This window comes from Syngnathoides biaculeatus, chromosome 5 (assembly GCF_019802595.1).
Source record: "Syngnathoides biaculeatus isolate LvHL_M chromosome 5, ASM1980259v1, whole genome shotgun sequence".
In the NCBI taxonomy this organism is placed as follows: Eukaryota; Metazoa; Chordata; class Actinopteri; order Syngnathiformes; family Syngnathidae; genus Syngnathoides; species Syngnathoides biaculeatus.
Genome location: NC_084644.1, coordinates 18,572,159 through 18,586,659, shown reverse-complemented (window position 1 = coordinate 18,586,659; position 14,501 = coordinate 18,572,159). Strand labels below are relative to the sequence as shown.

The following is a 14,501-nucleotide window of genomic DNA, read 5'->3' as shown; positions in this document are numbered from 1 at the left end:
AACCCGGATTTTCGATCACATGATGGGATCGGGACGAGAGAAACAATCCTTCTCCTCCAACATCACCATATAATTTTACAAGTGTAAAAATTGTCATGAATTCCCAGAAACACACAGGCACAGGGTGGACCGATGGCATATTAAACCCTATTAAGAATGGAATGTCACTTATAGGCGGCAAGGTGGGTCAGCTGGAAAGTGTTATCTTCACAGTTCTGAGGAAGTGGGTTCAATCCCAGCAATAATGTTTGTGAATGCCCTGAAATGATTGTTCAACTAATTTTGTACTGCCAAAGTGTCATTCTTTTTGTAGCAGAAATCTGTGTGATTTTAATTAGTCATATTGAAAAGAATGTTGTGCTTGCGTGGCCCAAGTTGTTTTGTGTGTATGAATGTTTTTAAATGCTGCTTGCATTTAGGAACAGTCAGGAAAACAAGTATTCAACTTCATGCAAAAATGTAAATAAGTCATACCGGATGATGTAAAACTGACCGTCTACTTTATAATTTTTATGTTTCAAAGAAAAAAAAGCAAACATCATATAATTTGATTCCTTAACAGCTCACGCTTCAGTGAACTTTTGTCATATTTGGTTGTTTGGCACATCCTTATTGCAGGGAGCCTATTGAAAACCATTTCAGAAATCTTGCAGAATACATCTTTTAGGAATAATGCAGAACAAATCCATCCATCCATTTTCTTAGCCACTTATCCTCACAAGGGTCGCAGGGAGTGCTGAACCCTATCCCAGCTGTCAACGGGCAGGAAGCACATCGAGACAAACAGCTGCACTCACAATCACACCGAGGGGCAATTTAGAGTGTCCAATTAGTTTTTGGGATGTGGGAGGAAACCAGAGTGCTCCGAGAAAACCCACACAGGCACGGGGAGAACATGCAAACCCCACACAGGCGGGACTGGGATTGAAACAGGGACCTCAACTGTGAGGCCAACGCTTCCCTGGTCCACTGTGCTGACCAGAACAAATGCCTTATAATAAAAGTTATTTTGGATTGTAGTTACAGTCATAAGGTTGAAAATCAAGGGTAACTATAGAGTTTTTGCTCAAGATTGTGAGCTATGTTAGTTGCAAAGGTAACTGGTCAAGAACAAGCTTACCTGTATTCTAAAAAAAGAAATGGTAATATATTTATTCTGATAATGAGTAACAAGGTTACGTTGATATGAATGAATTCTGCGACACTGCAATGTAACAGCCCCAACAGCAATTATTTCTGCTCATCACTTGGCAACTAGCTGGGTGAACTCAAAAGATAGACTGAGCCTGCAGTGTCAACACATATTAGTGTTAGCTTCTGATAACTGACACATACTTTCGGCCAAGTTGGTGATGTGGAGGTAGGTGGAGAAATTTGTGGTTTGAACTAGGCCACAAAAGGGGTGTAAAGTGTCATGTAATTCTTGATCTTTGTGGTACACACATATTACCAAGGCACCGACAAATACTTTTACATTTTGAATAATACTCATGATAAACTCTTACAAGTGAAAGGCAGGCTGTATACGGTTGAGATCATACCACTGATTTGTTTGCCTTCAGTGAACTCTTGAAGAAGAACCTATTGAAATTTGGTGCAAATCTAAAAAGCCAAGCAAACAAAGTCATTTTTTTCTTCTTTTTTTTTTTGAGCAAAAATACTTTTCTGATTCATGATGGAACACACAAATGCAAATACAGCACTTTTTTTAAAACAACACTTTTAACAACAACCAGCACATAGTGGCTGGGATTAGATTCTCTTTGACGAGACTTTTCATTCGAAAATGGACCAATATGTATGAATAGCTCATTTCTTCTTCTTTCCCTCTTTCTTCTTCTTGCTTTTCTTGTCTTCTACTTTGCGATAAATGCCAAAACCTTTGCGGACCATGCAGCCTCTCCACCAAGACTGCACCTATGAAGGTCAAATGTCAATGTTAATCTCATTAAAGCCCCATTTCCACCACGTTTTCCACAGCACAACATGGAACAGTAAACGAATGTGGTTTGAAAGTAGGGGAAATTGGAAAAGATGCTTCAACTACGTAAACTGTGTGAACGTAACATACCCCAATCAATTTTAAAAAGAGGATCACAATATACAATGTTCAGACATTGTTGTGTTGTTTATTTTTTCACTTTGTTTAGACATTGCCCTCTAAACACATCAGAAGGCAAACAATCCATCCATCCATCCATCCATTTTTTTAGCCGCTAAGCCTCACAAGGGTCAAGGGAGTGCTGGAGCCTATCCCAGCTGTCAACAGGCAGGAGGCAGGGCACACCCTGAACTGGTTGCCAGACAATCGCAGGGCAGATTGAGACAAACAACTGCACTCACAATCACGCCTAGGGGCAATTTAGAGTGTTTTTGAAATGTGGGAGGAAACCGCAGTGCCCAGAGAAAACCCACGCAGGCACGGGAAGAATATGCAAACTCCACACAGGCAGGTCCGGGATTGAACCCGGGACCTCAGAACTGAGTGTACAACGCTTTACCAGCTTTACCAGAAAGCAAACCATCGGTCATTTTCATTGCGGTACACAAGTGATAGTGTGGCGCTATGGGGTGCTGTAGGTCCTCGTGAAATACCAACAGCATCTTCCTGACACCCTCAAGCCACGTTAGCATTTATCTGCACAATGCAGACAACCATCCACCAGACAACACAACAGCCTGACCTGCCCAACTTTCATTGACAAATGGCAAAGGAATGAAAAGTGGTTACCTTGAGAGCAGCTTTATTCCTAACCTCCAGCTGATGCAGTCTCTCCTCCTCTTCCCTTTCCTCCTTCACCACCTGCTCCATCTCGCTGTACTAAAACAAACAAAAAAGAAACACCTAGTTGTTAAAGTCCATTCTCACTTTGTAGAATGTTTTGCATTGGGGGAGGTATTTACTTTTAAACATATTCAAAACCAATAGTTGTTCACCTTTTTTTGCATTGTGGTCAATTTTTCCAAGTTTGTGGTTCTCTTGTAGCGTGTGCGGGTGAGATGCTGCTCCTTCTCTTGCATGTTCTGTTCAGTGCACTGCTGCCACTGTCGTAGCTGCTCTTGTAATTCCTACTCAGTCAGAGGAACATGGTGAGCTTGGATTGCCAAGTAAGATCCATGCATGAATTGGACACAAAAAATTCAAAAACACTAAGTAATTCCTTAAGTATTGCAGGTACAGGTGAAATGTCCAAGATTGACGCAAAACTGAAAACTAGCACTTCATATTAAATCACAGCAGTGTCTCTGTATTATGTTATACAAGTATACACATACTGTATATATATTGTATTTACATACATTATTTACATCATACAATGTTAACTGTATGCATTGTACCATTAGTTTTCAAAGGTACCTAAAAAAGAAAAATTCTCGGAAGTTATTACTTATTTCCTCATTACTTCATCTACTGTATGTTGTATTTTTTACATTATATTTACAGTATCTCATACAATGAAGAAAATAGGTATTTGAACACCCTACTACATTGCAAGTTCTCCCACTTTGTGGGAGATCATCGAGGGGTCTGAAATTTTCACCGTCCACTGTGAGAGATAATCTCAAAAGAAAAATCCAGAAATCACGATGTATAATTTTTTAACAGTTTATTTGTGTGATACAGCTGGAAATAAGTATTTGAACACCCGAGAAAAACAATGTTAATATTTGGTACAGTAGCCTTTGTTTGCAATTACAGAGGGCAAAAGTTTCCTGTAGTTGTTCACCAAGTTTGCACACACTGCAGGAGGGATTTTGGCCCACTCCTCCACACAGATCTTCTCTAGATCAGACAGGTGTCTGGGCTGTTGCTGAGAAACATGGGAGTTTCAGCTCCCTCCAAAGATTTTCTATTGAGTTTAGGTCTGAAGACTGGTGAGGCCACAACAGGCCCTTGATATGCTTCTTACAGAGCCACTCCTTGATTTTTCTGGCTGTGCGCTTCGGGTCATTGTCATGTTGAAAGTCACAGCCACGACCCATCTTCAATGCTCTGCCTGAGGGAAAGAGGTCATTCCCTAAAATCTCACAATACATGGCCGCGGTCATCCTCTCCTTAATACACTGCAGTCGTCCTGTCCCATGTGCAGAAAAAAAGCCTCAAAGCATGATGCTACCACCCCCATGCTTCACAGTAGGGATGGTGTTCTTGGGATGGAACTCATCATTCGTCTTCCTTCAAACACGGTTAGTGGAATTGTGACCAAAAAATTCCATCTTGGTCTTATCTGACCACAAAACTTTCTCCCATGACTCCTCTGTATCATCCAAATGGTCATTGGCAAACTTTAAGACAGGCCTTGACATGTGCTGGTTTAAGCAGGGAACCTTCCGTGCCATGCTTGATTTCAAATCATGACGTATTCGTGTATAACCAACAGTCATCTTGGAAACGGTGGTCCCAGCTCTTTTCAGATCATTGACCAAGTCCTGTCGTGTAATCCTGAGCTGATTCCTCACCTTTCTAAGGTTCGTTGAGACCCCCGAGGTGATGTGTTGCATCAGGCTCCACTCTGATTGAGATTGACCATCATGTTCAGATTCTTCCATTTTTCAATGATTGCTCCAACAGTGAACCTTTTTCGACCAAGCTGCTTGGCAATTTCTCCGTAGCCCTTTCCAGCCATGTGGAGTTGTACAATTTTGTCTCTGGTGTCTTTGGACAGCTCTTTGGTCTTGGCCATGTTACACGTTTGAGTCTTACTGATTCTATGGGGTGGACAGGTGTCTTTATGGAGGTAAGGACCTCACACAGGTGCATCTGATTCAGGATAATACATGGAGTGGAGGTGGACTTTTAAAGGCAGACTAACTTGGTTTTTGAGGGTCAGAATTCTAGCAGATAGACAGGTGTTCAAATACTTATTTGCACCTGTATCAAACAAATTAATCATTTTAAAAAATTATACATACAGTGGTCATGCACCTACGATGAAGATTTCAGACCCCTCCATGATTTCTAAGTAGGAGAACTTGCAATATAGCAAAGCATTCAAATACTTATTTTCTTCACTGTATATTACAAATGCTATTAGTTTTCATGGTGCACAGTGAACGTTTTGGTGTTTTTTGTTGTTGTTGTTGGTGTTTGGGGTTTTTTTTCCTCTAAGGAATGTCTCAAAATTAAGTCTCTGATAGTGAAAGGCTACAGGCAGTGTGGATTCAGTTTCCACTTAATGACGGTGTGAATGGTCGTCGATGTCTATGTGCACCCTGGGACTGACTAGAGACGTGTTCCGGGTGTAGTCTACCTTTTGCCCGAAGTCACCTGGGATAGCCTCCAGCACCTTGTGAACCTAACTAGCATAAGCAGTCTAGAAAATGGATGGATGTCTCATAAATATTTTTAAATAACAGTCTATGTCTGTGGTGCACAATTGTATCGTGATGCCACAATCACACAATATTGGACAAAATTTGAAATGTTCATCATACAGAGATGAGTGGGCATGGGGTCTGATGTCAGTGCAAAAGAAGATTGTTCGACTTTATTAGTCCAACAGCTTCCAGAAAGAAGCTGTTCCTTAGACTGTTGGTCCTACACTGGATGCACCGTAGCCTCCTGCTCAAGGGGAGTGGGTGGAAGAGAGCGTGTGCAGGACGGGTTGTCTTTGATGATGCAGTGAGTCCTCTTCCTGTAGTTGCTGGAAGAGATGTCTGGAGTGGTGGGAAGTTGCCTTCCACAAACATCTGAGCATCCTTTACCATCCTACGTAGTCCCTTCCTATGTGCAGCCAAGCAGCTGTTGTGCCAAAAAGCTGGCGCTGGTGACGCTCTCCACCAGATGTTTGAAGCAGCTCCTCAGATCACCACTCTGCAGTCTGGAAGGCACAGCTTCCGTTCGTGTGGTGCCTTCTTGTGCAGACAGGAATCGTTATTCCTCAAGGTGAGGCTCTCGAAAAGCCGGATTCCAAGGTACTTGTAGCTGGAGACCATTTCCCTTGCTGTTCCTCTGATGTGTAGGTGGGTAAGACCTTCTCTCCCTCGTGAAATCCATCAAAATGTCCTTGGTCTTCTTCACATTGATGTAAAGACTATCATCTATGCACCATTCCACGAAATGTTCTACCTCCTCTCCCAGTACTTAGACTCATCGTTGCTGGTCAAGTGTCCCACTACTACTTGTGTTATGGAAAACTCACTAAATGACAGCTCAGGAATTTTGCTAAACAGTCATAGGTCAGCAGTGTGAACAGGAGGGGGCTAAGCCTGTAGACCTGGGGGGAGATACAGTGTAGTACTGAGGGTGATGGAGGAGACAATGCAAATGACTGCTCAGGAATTTTGCTAAACAGTCATAGGTCAGCGGTGTGAACAGGAGGGGGCTAAGCCTGTAGACCTGGGGGAGATACAGTGTAGTACTGAGGGTGATGGAGGAGAAGACAATGTTGTGAATCCTGAGAGTCTATTGGGGAGGAAGTATAGGATGCAGTTCCCCAGTTATGAACTCATACCTAGAATGTCCAGTTTTTCACCATGGTCTGTGCGAAGTTGGTGGTGAAGGCAGAGAGGAAGTCGATGAAGAGCAGGCAGATCGAAGACTTCTAGCTCTGCAGGTGGGTAAGGACTGTGTAGACCGGTGATGTGACACCATCAACAGTGGAGCGCTTCATCATGGATTCATACTGGTGAGCGTCCACAGTGAGCTTGATGGAGTATTTGATTTCTGCCAAGATCAGCTTCTCAAACCACTTCATGACTATTGTGTAAGGAAAACTGACCCATAGTCATTCAGACCTGTCGCTATGGAGATCTTGGGCATAAGTATGATGAAACCAGCTTTTAGGGTGGATGGGACAGACACTCGTTGGAGCTATCTGTTTAAAAAGTCTGTTACAACCTCTGCAAGCAGGTGGGCACAAAATCTTATCAGTGTTTGCCCCGTGATGTATGGCCTTGCAAGGGATACCCCTTTTCAGGATCTTTCTTATGTCTGCCTGGGGGTCTGATATTCATAGTTTGAACATAACGTGCATAATGAGAGGCATGGCGCAAAGAAAGTCGCAGCTGTATTATGTTTTTGAAGGGAAGACTCTGCTTGCAATCACTTACTGCATGTTCACATGAGGGACAGATATAGACAGGGACTAGAGGATGTTGGAGTTTTGCTTTGTTTTTTTTAACGTTCAGTACCTTTCTGCCAACCAAAACAAACTTGGAGTGCACTGTACCCATAGTGCCTAAAATCACACAGTCAAACTAATCAAAGCTAATACTGTATGGCAACTGAAACGGACGTTTCATGATACCAAGGGCATTGCAGAGCTCTTGAGTCCTGTGGTTTGCTGGAATCTTAAAACTTTAGAAATGGCTTTGTAACCCTTTCCAGAGCAACAAATTCCAATTACCTTATTTCCCTACTGTAATCAAATTTGTTTGGATTGTGTTTTTCCTATTTTCTTTTTTTTCCCTTTTCTTTCAGCTTTTTTACATTTTTTTTGTTTGACTTTGTCAGACATGTTCTCATGAAATGATTTTTTTTAAGTGAACATGTCTGGAGGTAAGTAGGATAATAATCAGATTTAGGGTGGAAATATATGACAAGATGAAAAGAACAACTAACAATTTCTTCGTGAAGAATGTTCAAGCCTGATTTGTCACTAAGTCCTAACCAGAGCTCTGACACAGAGCATTTAAAACACCAATTGATGACAAATAACATTCAGAACCCCAAGAGCAGAGATTTAACATACTTAAATGGCCCAAAAAATAAAAAGGTACTGTGCCCAATTTTTAAACATTACTTCACAAATCTCTGAAGTGGATGCTCTTTTTAATTTCAAGTGCAGTTTCCTATGCATGCAGTATGTGATGCTGTCTGTGCACAAACAGACTGTATAACACAGCGGGGATATTAACCTTGAATTAAAGTGTACCTTCAAACCGAGGTTATTGTCAGTCAGATTGAGTATAGGTCCACTCTAAAAAATTTAATGGATTGTCAGAAATTTAGTACAAGCGGTTTAACATGATAATGTTATTATTTGTCATTTCCTGAGAAAAAAAAAACAAACTGAAATGAAGACTATTGTTAGTCTTTGTTTCAACCAAAAGTGTTTTAAATAAATATGTAATAACCCAGACTGTGGCTCCAATACCCTGTAACCACAATATAACAGTTGTTCTGTGATTTTTGTAATACCAACCGCATTTTGTTTTTTCAGGAAAATCTTTGATTCTTCATGAACTCTCTCCTGCAGATTCAAATGTTCCTTCAGCAACTAAGAGTAAGAGAGAGAGTAGTTATGTGAAATACACATAACTTTGGAGTCACATGTCAATATCCTGTTACATTATAATAATGTACAAATTACAATTATTAGGATTCACCACAGAAAAACAAAGAATTGAGGAGTGGAAAGATGATGACTGCAATACAGGATATCATGGGAGTAACAAACCAAAATTTTTTTTCTGAATATGTAAGATGACTGATTATCGAATTGGATGCTATCTTGTGGACAGTTGTGGTGTATATACAGTACTGTATTGTATTGTATTTCAACACATCACACTGGATTATATCTTGCATAATATGTTTTATGTAGATTTTTTTTTCTCTAAGTAATGTAGGGTTAGGGTTCTTTTTGGGGGCACGACATGTTCAACAATTCATGACTATAAATATGCATTATTTGATATTATGTATGAATTCATATGTTTGTTAAGAATAACAGATATTTTTTTACATACTGTTATTGCTGTGGATGTGTGAGTTTTCTCCAGGTACCCTGACTTCTCCCACACTCCAAAAACATGTTTCTTTGGTTAACTGAAAACTAAATTGGCCATACAATATGAGAATGAGTATGAGTATGTCATATTGGTGTGCTACGATTGGCTGATGAATAGTTCAGGGTGATCCCGCTGCTTGCACAAAGTCAGCCGGGATTGGTTCCAGCTCAGCAACACCACAGCAGGAGGAATACATAAAAAGTAGGGTGAGGAGCTAAGGTAACACTTGGAACAATACCGGGATGTTGCACTCACAACAACTTTGTCTTCAAGTCGCTTCTCAGCTTCCCTCATCTCAATTTGGGTTTTCTGGAGCTGCTGCTCAGTACTTCTATCCTCGAGATCCTTTCTTGCAGCATTTGACTCAATAAGTCTGTGCAGCCGATTGTTTAGATCATCGTACACTGTTTGTAGTTCCTAGTGGGGACACACGATGAGGTCATAAACGTAATCATTCACAACATTTACCACCAATGGCTCATTAGATGTGCTGTATCACCTTTAGTTGATCGACTTTCTGTTGGAGCGTCGCTTGTTGTTTTGGAAGTGTACGTCTTCTCCTCTCCATCTCCCTCTTTGCCTCTCTGGGAGCAACATACTCCAATTATTATCACACATAACACATGTCATCTTACCTGATGAAATACATTCAGAAATGTGCTGCCTGGAAAAAAAACATCTTTCCATAACTCATGACTTTATTTTCAGATGGTAAAGCAATCTAATGTTCGCAACATATTGTATATACCCAATAAGAATTGGGATTGCTGTGGAGTCTTCTTCAGCACATCCCAAAAATCATGAAGGGGTAAGGTCAAGACTCTACATGTGGAAAATGGACAACAGAGAACCCCTGAAAACTTGTGGTTCAGCACTCCAGATGCACCTTATTCACCGAAAAGTTATTATTTTTTCATTTTTTTCATTTCAATTTTATGTTTGTGTTTTTTCAGGGTTAGGGTTAGTTTAGCTCTGCTTATTCAAGAATGTTTTGAGTTGGGAAAAAAAATGTTTTTTTTTTCCATTCATGCTAATTATTATCAATGATCTGCAGATTTTCGGTATTCATGGTTCAGCCTAGTCCCTACCCTCTGCAAATAGTGGGGGACTACCGTAATGTTAGGCTCCCTAAAACAGCACAGTAAATTATAGAAATGCCTCCTTGTTGTGAATGATACTGACCAAAACCTGTCAATCAAATCCATCCATCTATCCATTATCTACTGCTTTTCTGGCTCGGGTCACGGGGGAAGTAGCTTCAGCAGGGATACCCATACTTCCCTTTCTCCAGCCACTTCTTCTAGCTTTTCCAGAAGGATCCCGAGGCGTTCCCAAGCCAGCCGAGAGACATAGTCTCTCCAGAGTGTCCTGGGTCGTCCTCAGGGTCTCTTTCTGGTGGGACATGTCCGGAACACCTCACCAGGGAGGCGTCCAGGAGGCATCCAAATCAGATGCCCCAGCAACCTCATCTGGCTCCTCTCATTGCGGAGGAGTAGCAACCGAACTTCTCACCCTATCTCTAAGGGAGAGCCCGGGATCTTGTTCTTTCGGTCACGACCCACAGCTAATGCCCATAGGTGAGGGTAGGAACGTAGATCGACTGTTAAATTGAGAGCTTCGCCTTTCAACTTAGTACCCTCTTTACCACAATGGACCGATACAAAGTCTGCATCACTGCAGATGCTGCATCCCGGTCCATTCTACCCTCACTCATAAACAAGACCCCAAGATATTTGAAGAAGGAACTCATCCGTGACCTGGAGACGGCACGCCACCTTTTTCCGACTGAGGACCATAGTCTCGGATTTGGAGGTGCTGATTCTCATCCCAGGTGCTTCACACTCGGCAGAGAACTGCTTCACTGAGAGATGGAGATCACAGGTTGATGAAGCCAACAGGACCACATCATCTGCAAAGAGCAGCGATGCAATGCTGAGGCCACCAAACCGGACACGCTCTATGCCTCGGCTGTGCCTAGAAATTCTGTCCATAAAAGTTATGAACAAAATCGGTGAAAAGGGCAGTCTTGGTGGTGTCCAACCCTCACCAGAAATGAGTACAACTTATTGCCGGCAATGCAGACCAAACTCTGAAAGTGGTCGTACACCGACCGAACAGCTCGTATCAGGGGGTTCGGTACCCCATACTGACGAACCCTCCACAGGACTCCCGCGGCACACGGTTGAATGGCTTCTCCAAGTTCACAAAACACGTGTACACTGGATGGGCAAACCCTGGAATATCCTGCCGAGGGTATAGAGCTGGTCCACTGTTCCACAGCCAGGCCGAAAACTACATTGCTCCTTCTGAATCCGAGACTCGACTTCCCAATGGACCCTCCTCACCAGTACTCATGAGTAGACCTTACCAGGGAGGCTGAGGAGAGTGATCACCCTATAGTATAGTCCCCCTGCTACCAGGACACCCTAGGTCATCGGAGTTGCAACCACATGTCTTGGACACTAGGCTGAAGAGACTTGCGGCGCTGTCAACTGATCACAACCTGGTAGTGAGTTGGCTCTGATGGGGAGGGGAGATGCCGGTCCGACATGGCGGGCCAAAATGTATTGAGTGTCTGCTGGGAATGGCTGGCAAATTCCCATCAGAAGGAATTTCAACTCCCACCTCCGAAAGAACTTTGCTCATGTCCCGGAGGAGGCGGGAGACATTGAGTCTAAGTGGACGATGTTCCGTGTTTCCATTGCTGAGGCGGCCGACCGGAACTGTGCCCGTAAGATGGTCGGTGCCTGTCGTGCCGGCAACCCACGAACACGGTGATGGACACCAACAGTGAGGGAGGCTGTCAAGCTGAAGAAGGAGTCCTATCGGCCATGTTTGGCTTTTGGGACTCTCGAGGCTGCTGATAGATACCGTCTGGTCAAGTGGAATGCAGGTTCGGTGGTCACTGAGGCAAAAACCGGGCATGGGAGGAGTTCGGTGAGGCCATGGAGAACGACTTCAAGACGGCTTTGAGGCAATTCTGGTCCACTGTCCGGTGTTTCAGGAGGGGGAAGCAGTGCACCAGCAACGCTGTGTATAGTGGGGACGAAGCGCTGCTAACCTCGACTTGGGATGTTGTGAGTCGGTGGGGAGAATACTTCGAAGACCTCCTCAATTCCACCAACACACCTTCCCATGAGGAAGCTGACTGTGGGTGCTCTGAGGCGGGCTCTTCTATCCCTGGGGTTGAGGTCACCGAGGTGGTTAAAAACGTCCTTGGTGGCAGGGCCCCGGGGGTGGATGAGATTCGTCCTTTCATTCCTCTGGATGTTGTGCGGCTGTCCTGGTTGACACACCTCTGCAACATTGTGTGGACATCAGGGGACAGTGCCTCTGGATTGGCAGACTGGGGTGGTGGTCCCCGTTTTCAAGAAGGGTGACCGGAGGGTGTGTTCCAACTATAGGGGGATCACACTCCTCAGCCTCCCTGGTAAGGTCTATTCGGGGGTACTGGAGAGGAGGGTCCATCAGGAAGTCGAATCTCGGATTGGATAGACAGAATCTCTAGGCGCAGCCGAGACGTAGAGTATGTCCGGTTTGGTGGCCTCACCATCGCATCTCTGCTCTTGGTCGCAGGTGATATGGTTCTGTTGTCTTCATTACGCCGTGATCTCCACCTCTCAGTGGAGCAGTTGGAGCCGAGTGTGAAGCAGCTGGGAAGAGAATCAGCACCTCCAAATCAGAGACCATGGTCCTCACTCGGAAAAGGGTGGCGTGCCCTCTCCGGGTCAGGGATGAGATCCTGCCCCAAGTGAAGGAGTTCAAGCATCTTGGGGTCTTATTCACGATTGAGGGAAGAATGGAGCGAGAGATCGACAGACGGATCGGTTCAGCATCTGCGGTGATGTGGACTTTGTATTGGTCTGTTGTTGTAAAGGGGGCGTTAAGTCAAAAGGCAAAACTCTCAATTTACCAGTCGATCTTTGTTCCTATCCTCACCTATGGCCATGAGCTGTGGGTGGTGACCAAAAGAACAAGATCTCGCATACAAGCAGCCGAAATGAGTTTCCTCATCAAGGTGTCCGGGCTCTCCCTTAGAAATAGGGTGAGAAGCTTGGTTATCCGGGAGGGGGGCTGCTCATTAGTGGTACACTTTCATTGCTCATTGACTCCATAATTTTTATCCCCTAAATATGTAGTTATATAGTTTGTGAAAGTGGCTGTTTGTTTCTCTTGAATGGCTCCTCCTGCTAAGGACAAATTTCTTGTGTCTTGTAACATTGACAGCTGATTCTGAGTCAAGGGTTCATGATAATTAAGGGTGTCTCATTTTCACGTGGTGGTGTTTGGATAAACCTTTTGTTGCTCTCAGCATTCTTCTCCTGGTCCTGTCCGTCCACGACCTGGAGCAGGCAGGTGAAACTCTGTTTCTCCTGTAGCTCAGCCTGTAACTTGGACACCTGCTGTGAAATATAGTGACTGGACGGACAGAACACAGCAGGATTCACAAGCTATCTCGAGGTAAAATCCTTCTTGATTCATTTAACTCGACATAGAATGTATCAGTACTCACCAATCTCGTTTCACCTTTTTCACTCTGGCCTGCAGGCATTAACACCAAGACAATACAAACAATAAGGTTGATTCCATTGCTCTACACGTGACAATGCGGGGCTATCAAGTAAAGGCACCTGTGACTCTTCAGTACAGCACTCCTTGTAGATCTTGATGGTCAAAGCATGTTCTAGTATGTCCAGCTGGTCTGAGCACTCTTCAAGAACAGCTGCCAGCCTGAGACTTTGGATCTGGGACAAATACATCTGGGGGCATGTTGTCATTTTGTTGTGAGAAAGACAACTGACAGATCAGGGTTAAGTGTCAACAGTGTTAAATTGTCCGATGATCAGTCACTAAATTGTTGTTGTTTTTGTTATTATTATTATTACTATTATTTATTCTTAAACAGCTCATCTGGTAAGGTATTCTATTGGTAATTTAAAGTGGGTCTTCCAAATAATCTGCTGTAACACAACTGTACTGTGAAAAAAAGCAAAATAATTACATTGATGACTGTATTTAAATTGTTAGAAAGTGCAATTAAAGATATCTTTCCATTTCATAGTACGTAATTTAACACAAAACGAACATAAATTTCAACACGTGAAAGATTGTTTAACGTTGACACTTTTTTACATCATCAGTCGCGTCGGTTGGAAGAGACGTCAATATCTTAAACACTACTATGCTAACGCTACGATGCGAATATGCAATGTACACTTGTAAAACGAAAAAACGAAAAAGAAAAACCCATGATACTTGCATTGAAACTGTGACATGATGCCTGCGAATCTAAAGTGTCATAAACGGTGCCGTCAAACGACGTGGCTCGAGTCGAGGTGAAAGTTTATACGTTGCCACAGTAACGTCGCTGTCATGTGGTACAACTGCGCGATCAAAGCCTCGAATTTAAAAGTATGAACAAAACTTCAAAAGAATGCAGGGACAATGTGATAATTGTGTGTTGTAAAGACATTACTTTGTACATTTGTTTGCACTAAAATTGAAACTGGCCCACTAAAAACAGCAACGAGTATAATAACAAAACCAAAAATATGGGACAAGACGTGTTCTTTGTTTTATTTCTTGGGCCAAACTATTGCCAACATTTATTTGTTTGTTTACTCAATCACTCAGCATGGTGACGTGGAAATTGATTGGTAAGAATTTGTGCCCAATAAAACGCTGACAGTGCAATGTCTGGATTGAATAAGACACTTTTTTTTAATACTTCTCCAAATTTAGCCTACAGTATAGTATATATTGTA

At 43.0% G+C, this 14,501-nt stretch overlaps 1 protein-coding gene across 4 annotated transcripts; it reads right to left on the bottom strand.

Moving 5' to 3' along the window:
• Window positions 1-1,203: 1,203 nt before the first annotated feature.
• On the bottom strand, window positions 1,204-14,105 carry iqcg (IQ motif containing G). Of its 4 annotated transcripts, XM_061821145.1 has the most exons (10): window positions 13,997-14,105; window positions 13,368-13,496; window positions 13,250-13,278; window positions 13,033-13,155; window positions 9,236-9,320; window positions 8,992-9,153; window positions 8,148-8,222; window positions 2,938-3,069; window positions 2,732-2,821; window positions 1,214-1,917 (listed from the first exon to the last, which is right to left on the bottom strand). In XM_061821145.1, the coding sequence occupies exons 2-10, from the start codon at window positions 13,494-13,496 to the stop codon at window positions 1,810-1,812; spliced, it is 933 nt and encodes a 310-aa protein (XP_061677129.1). In that variant the 5' UTR covers window positions 13,997-14,105; the 3' UTR covers window positions 1,214-1,809. The 4 variants fall into 4 exon arrangements, with proteins under 4 accessions (XP_061677130.1, XP_061677131.1, XP_061677128.1 ...); XM_061821147.1 differs by lacking the exon at window positions 13,250-13,278 and having other exon boundaries at window positions 1,206-1,917; window positions 13,033-13,139; XM_061821144.1 differs by lacking the exon at window positions 13,997-14,105 and having other exon boundaries at window positions 1,210-1,917; window positions 13,368-13,989.
• Between the last annotated feature and the right edge of the window lie 396 nt (window positions 14,106-14,501).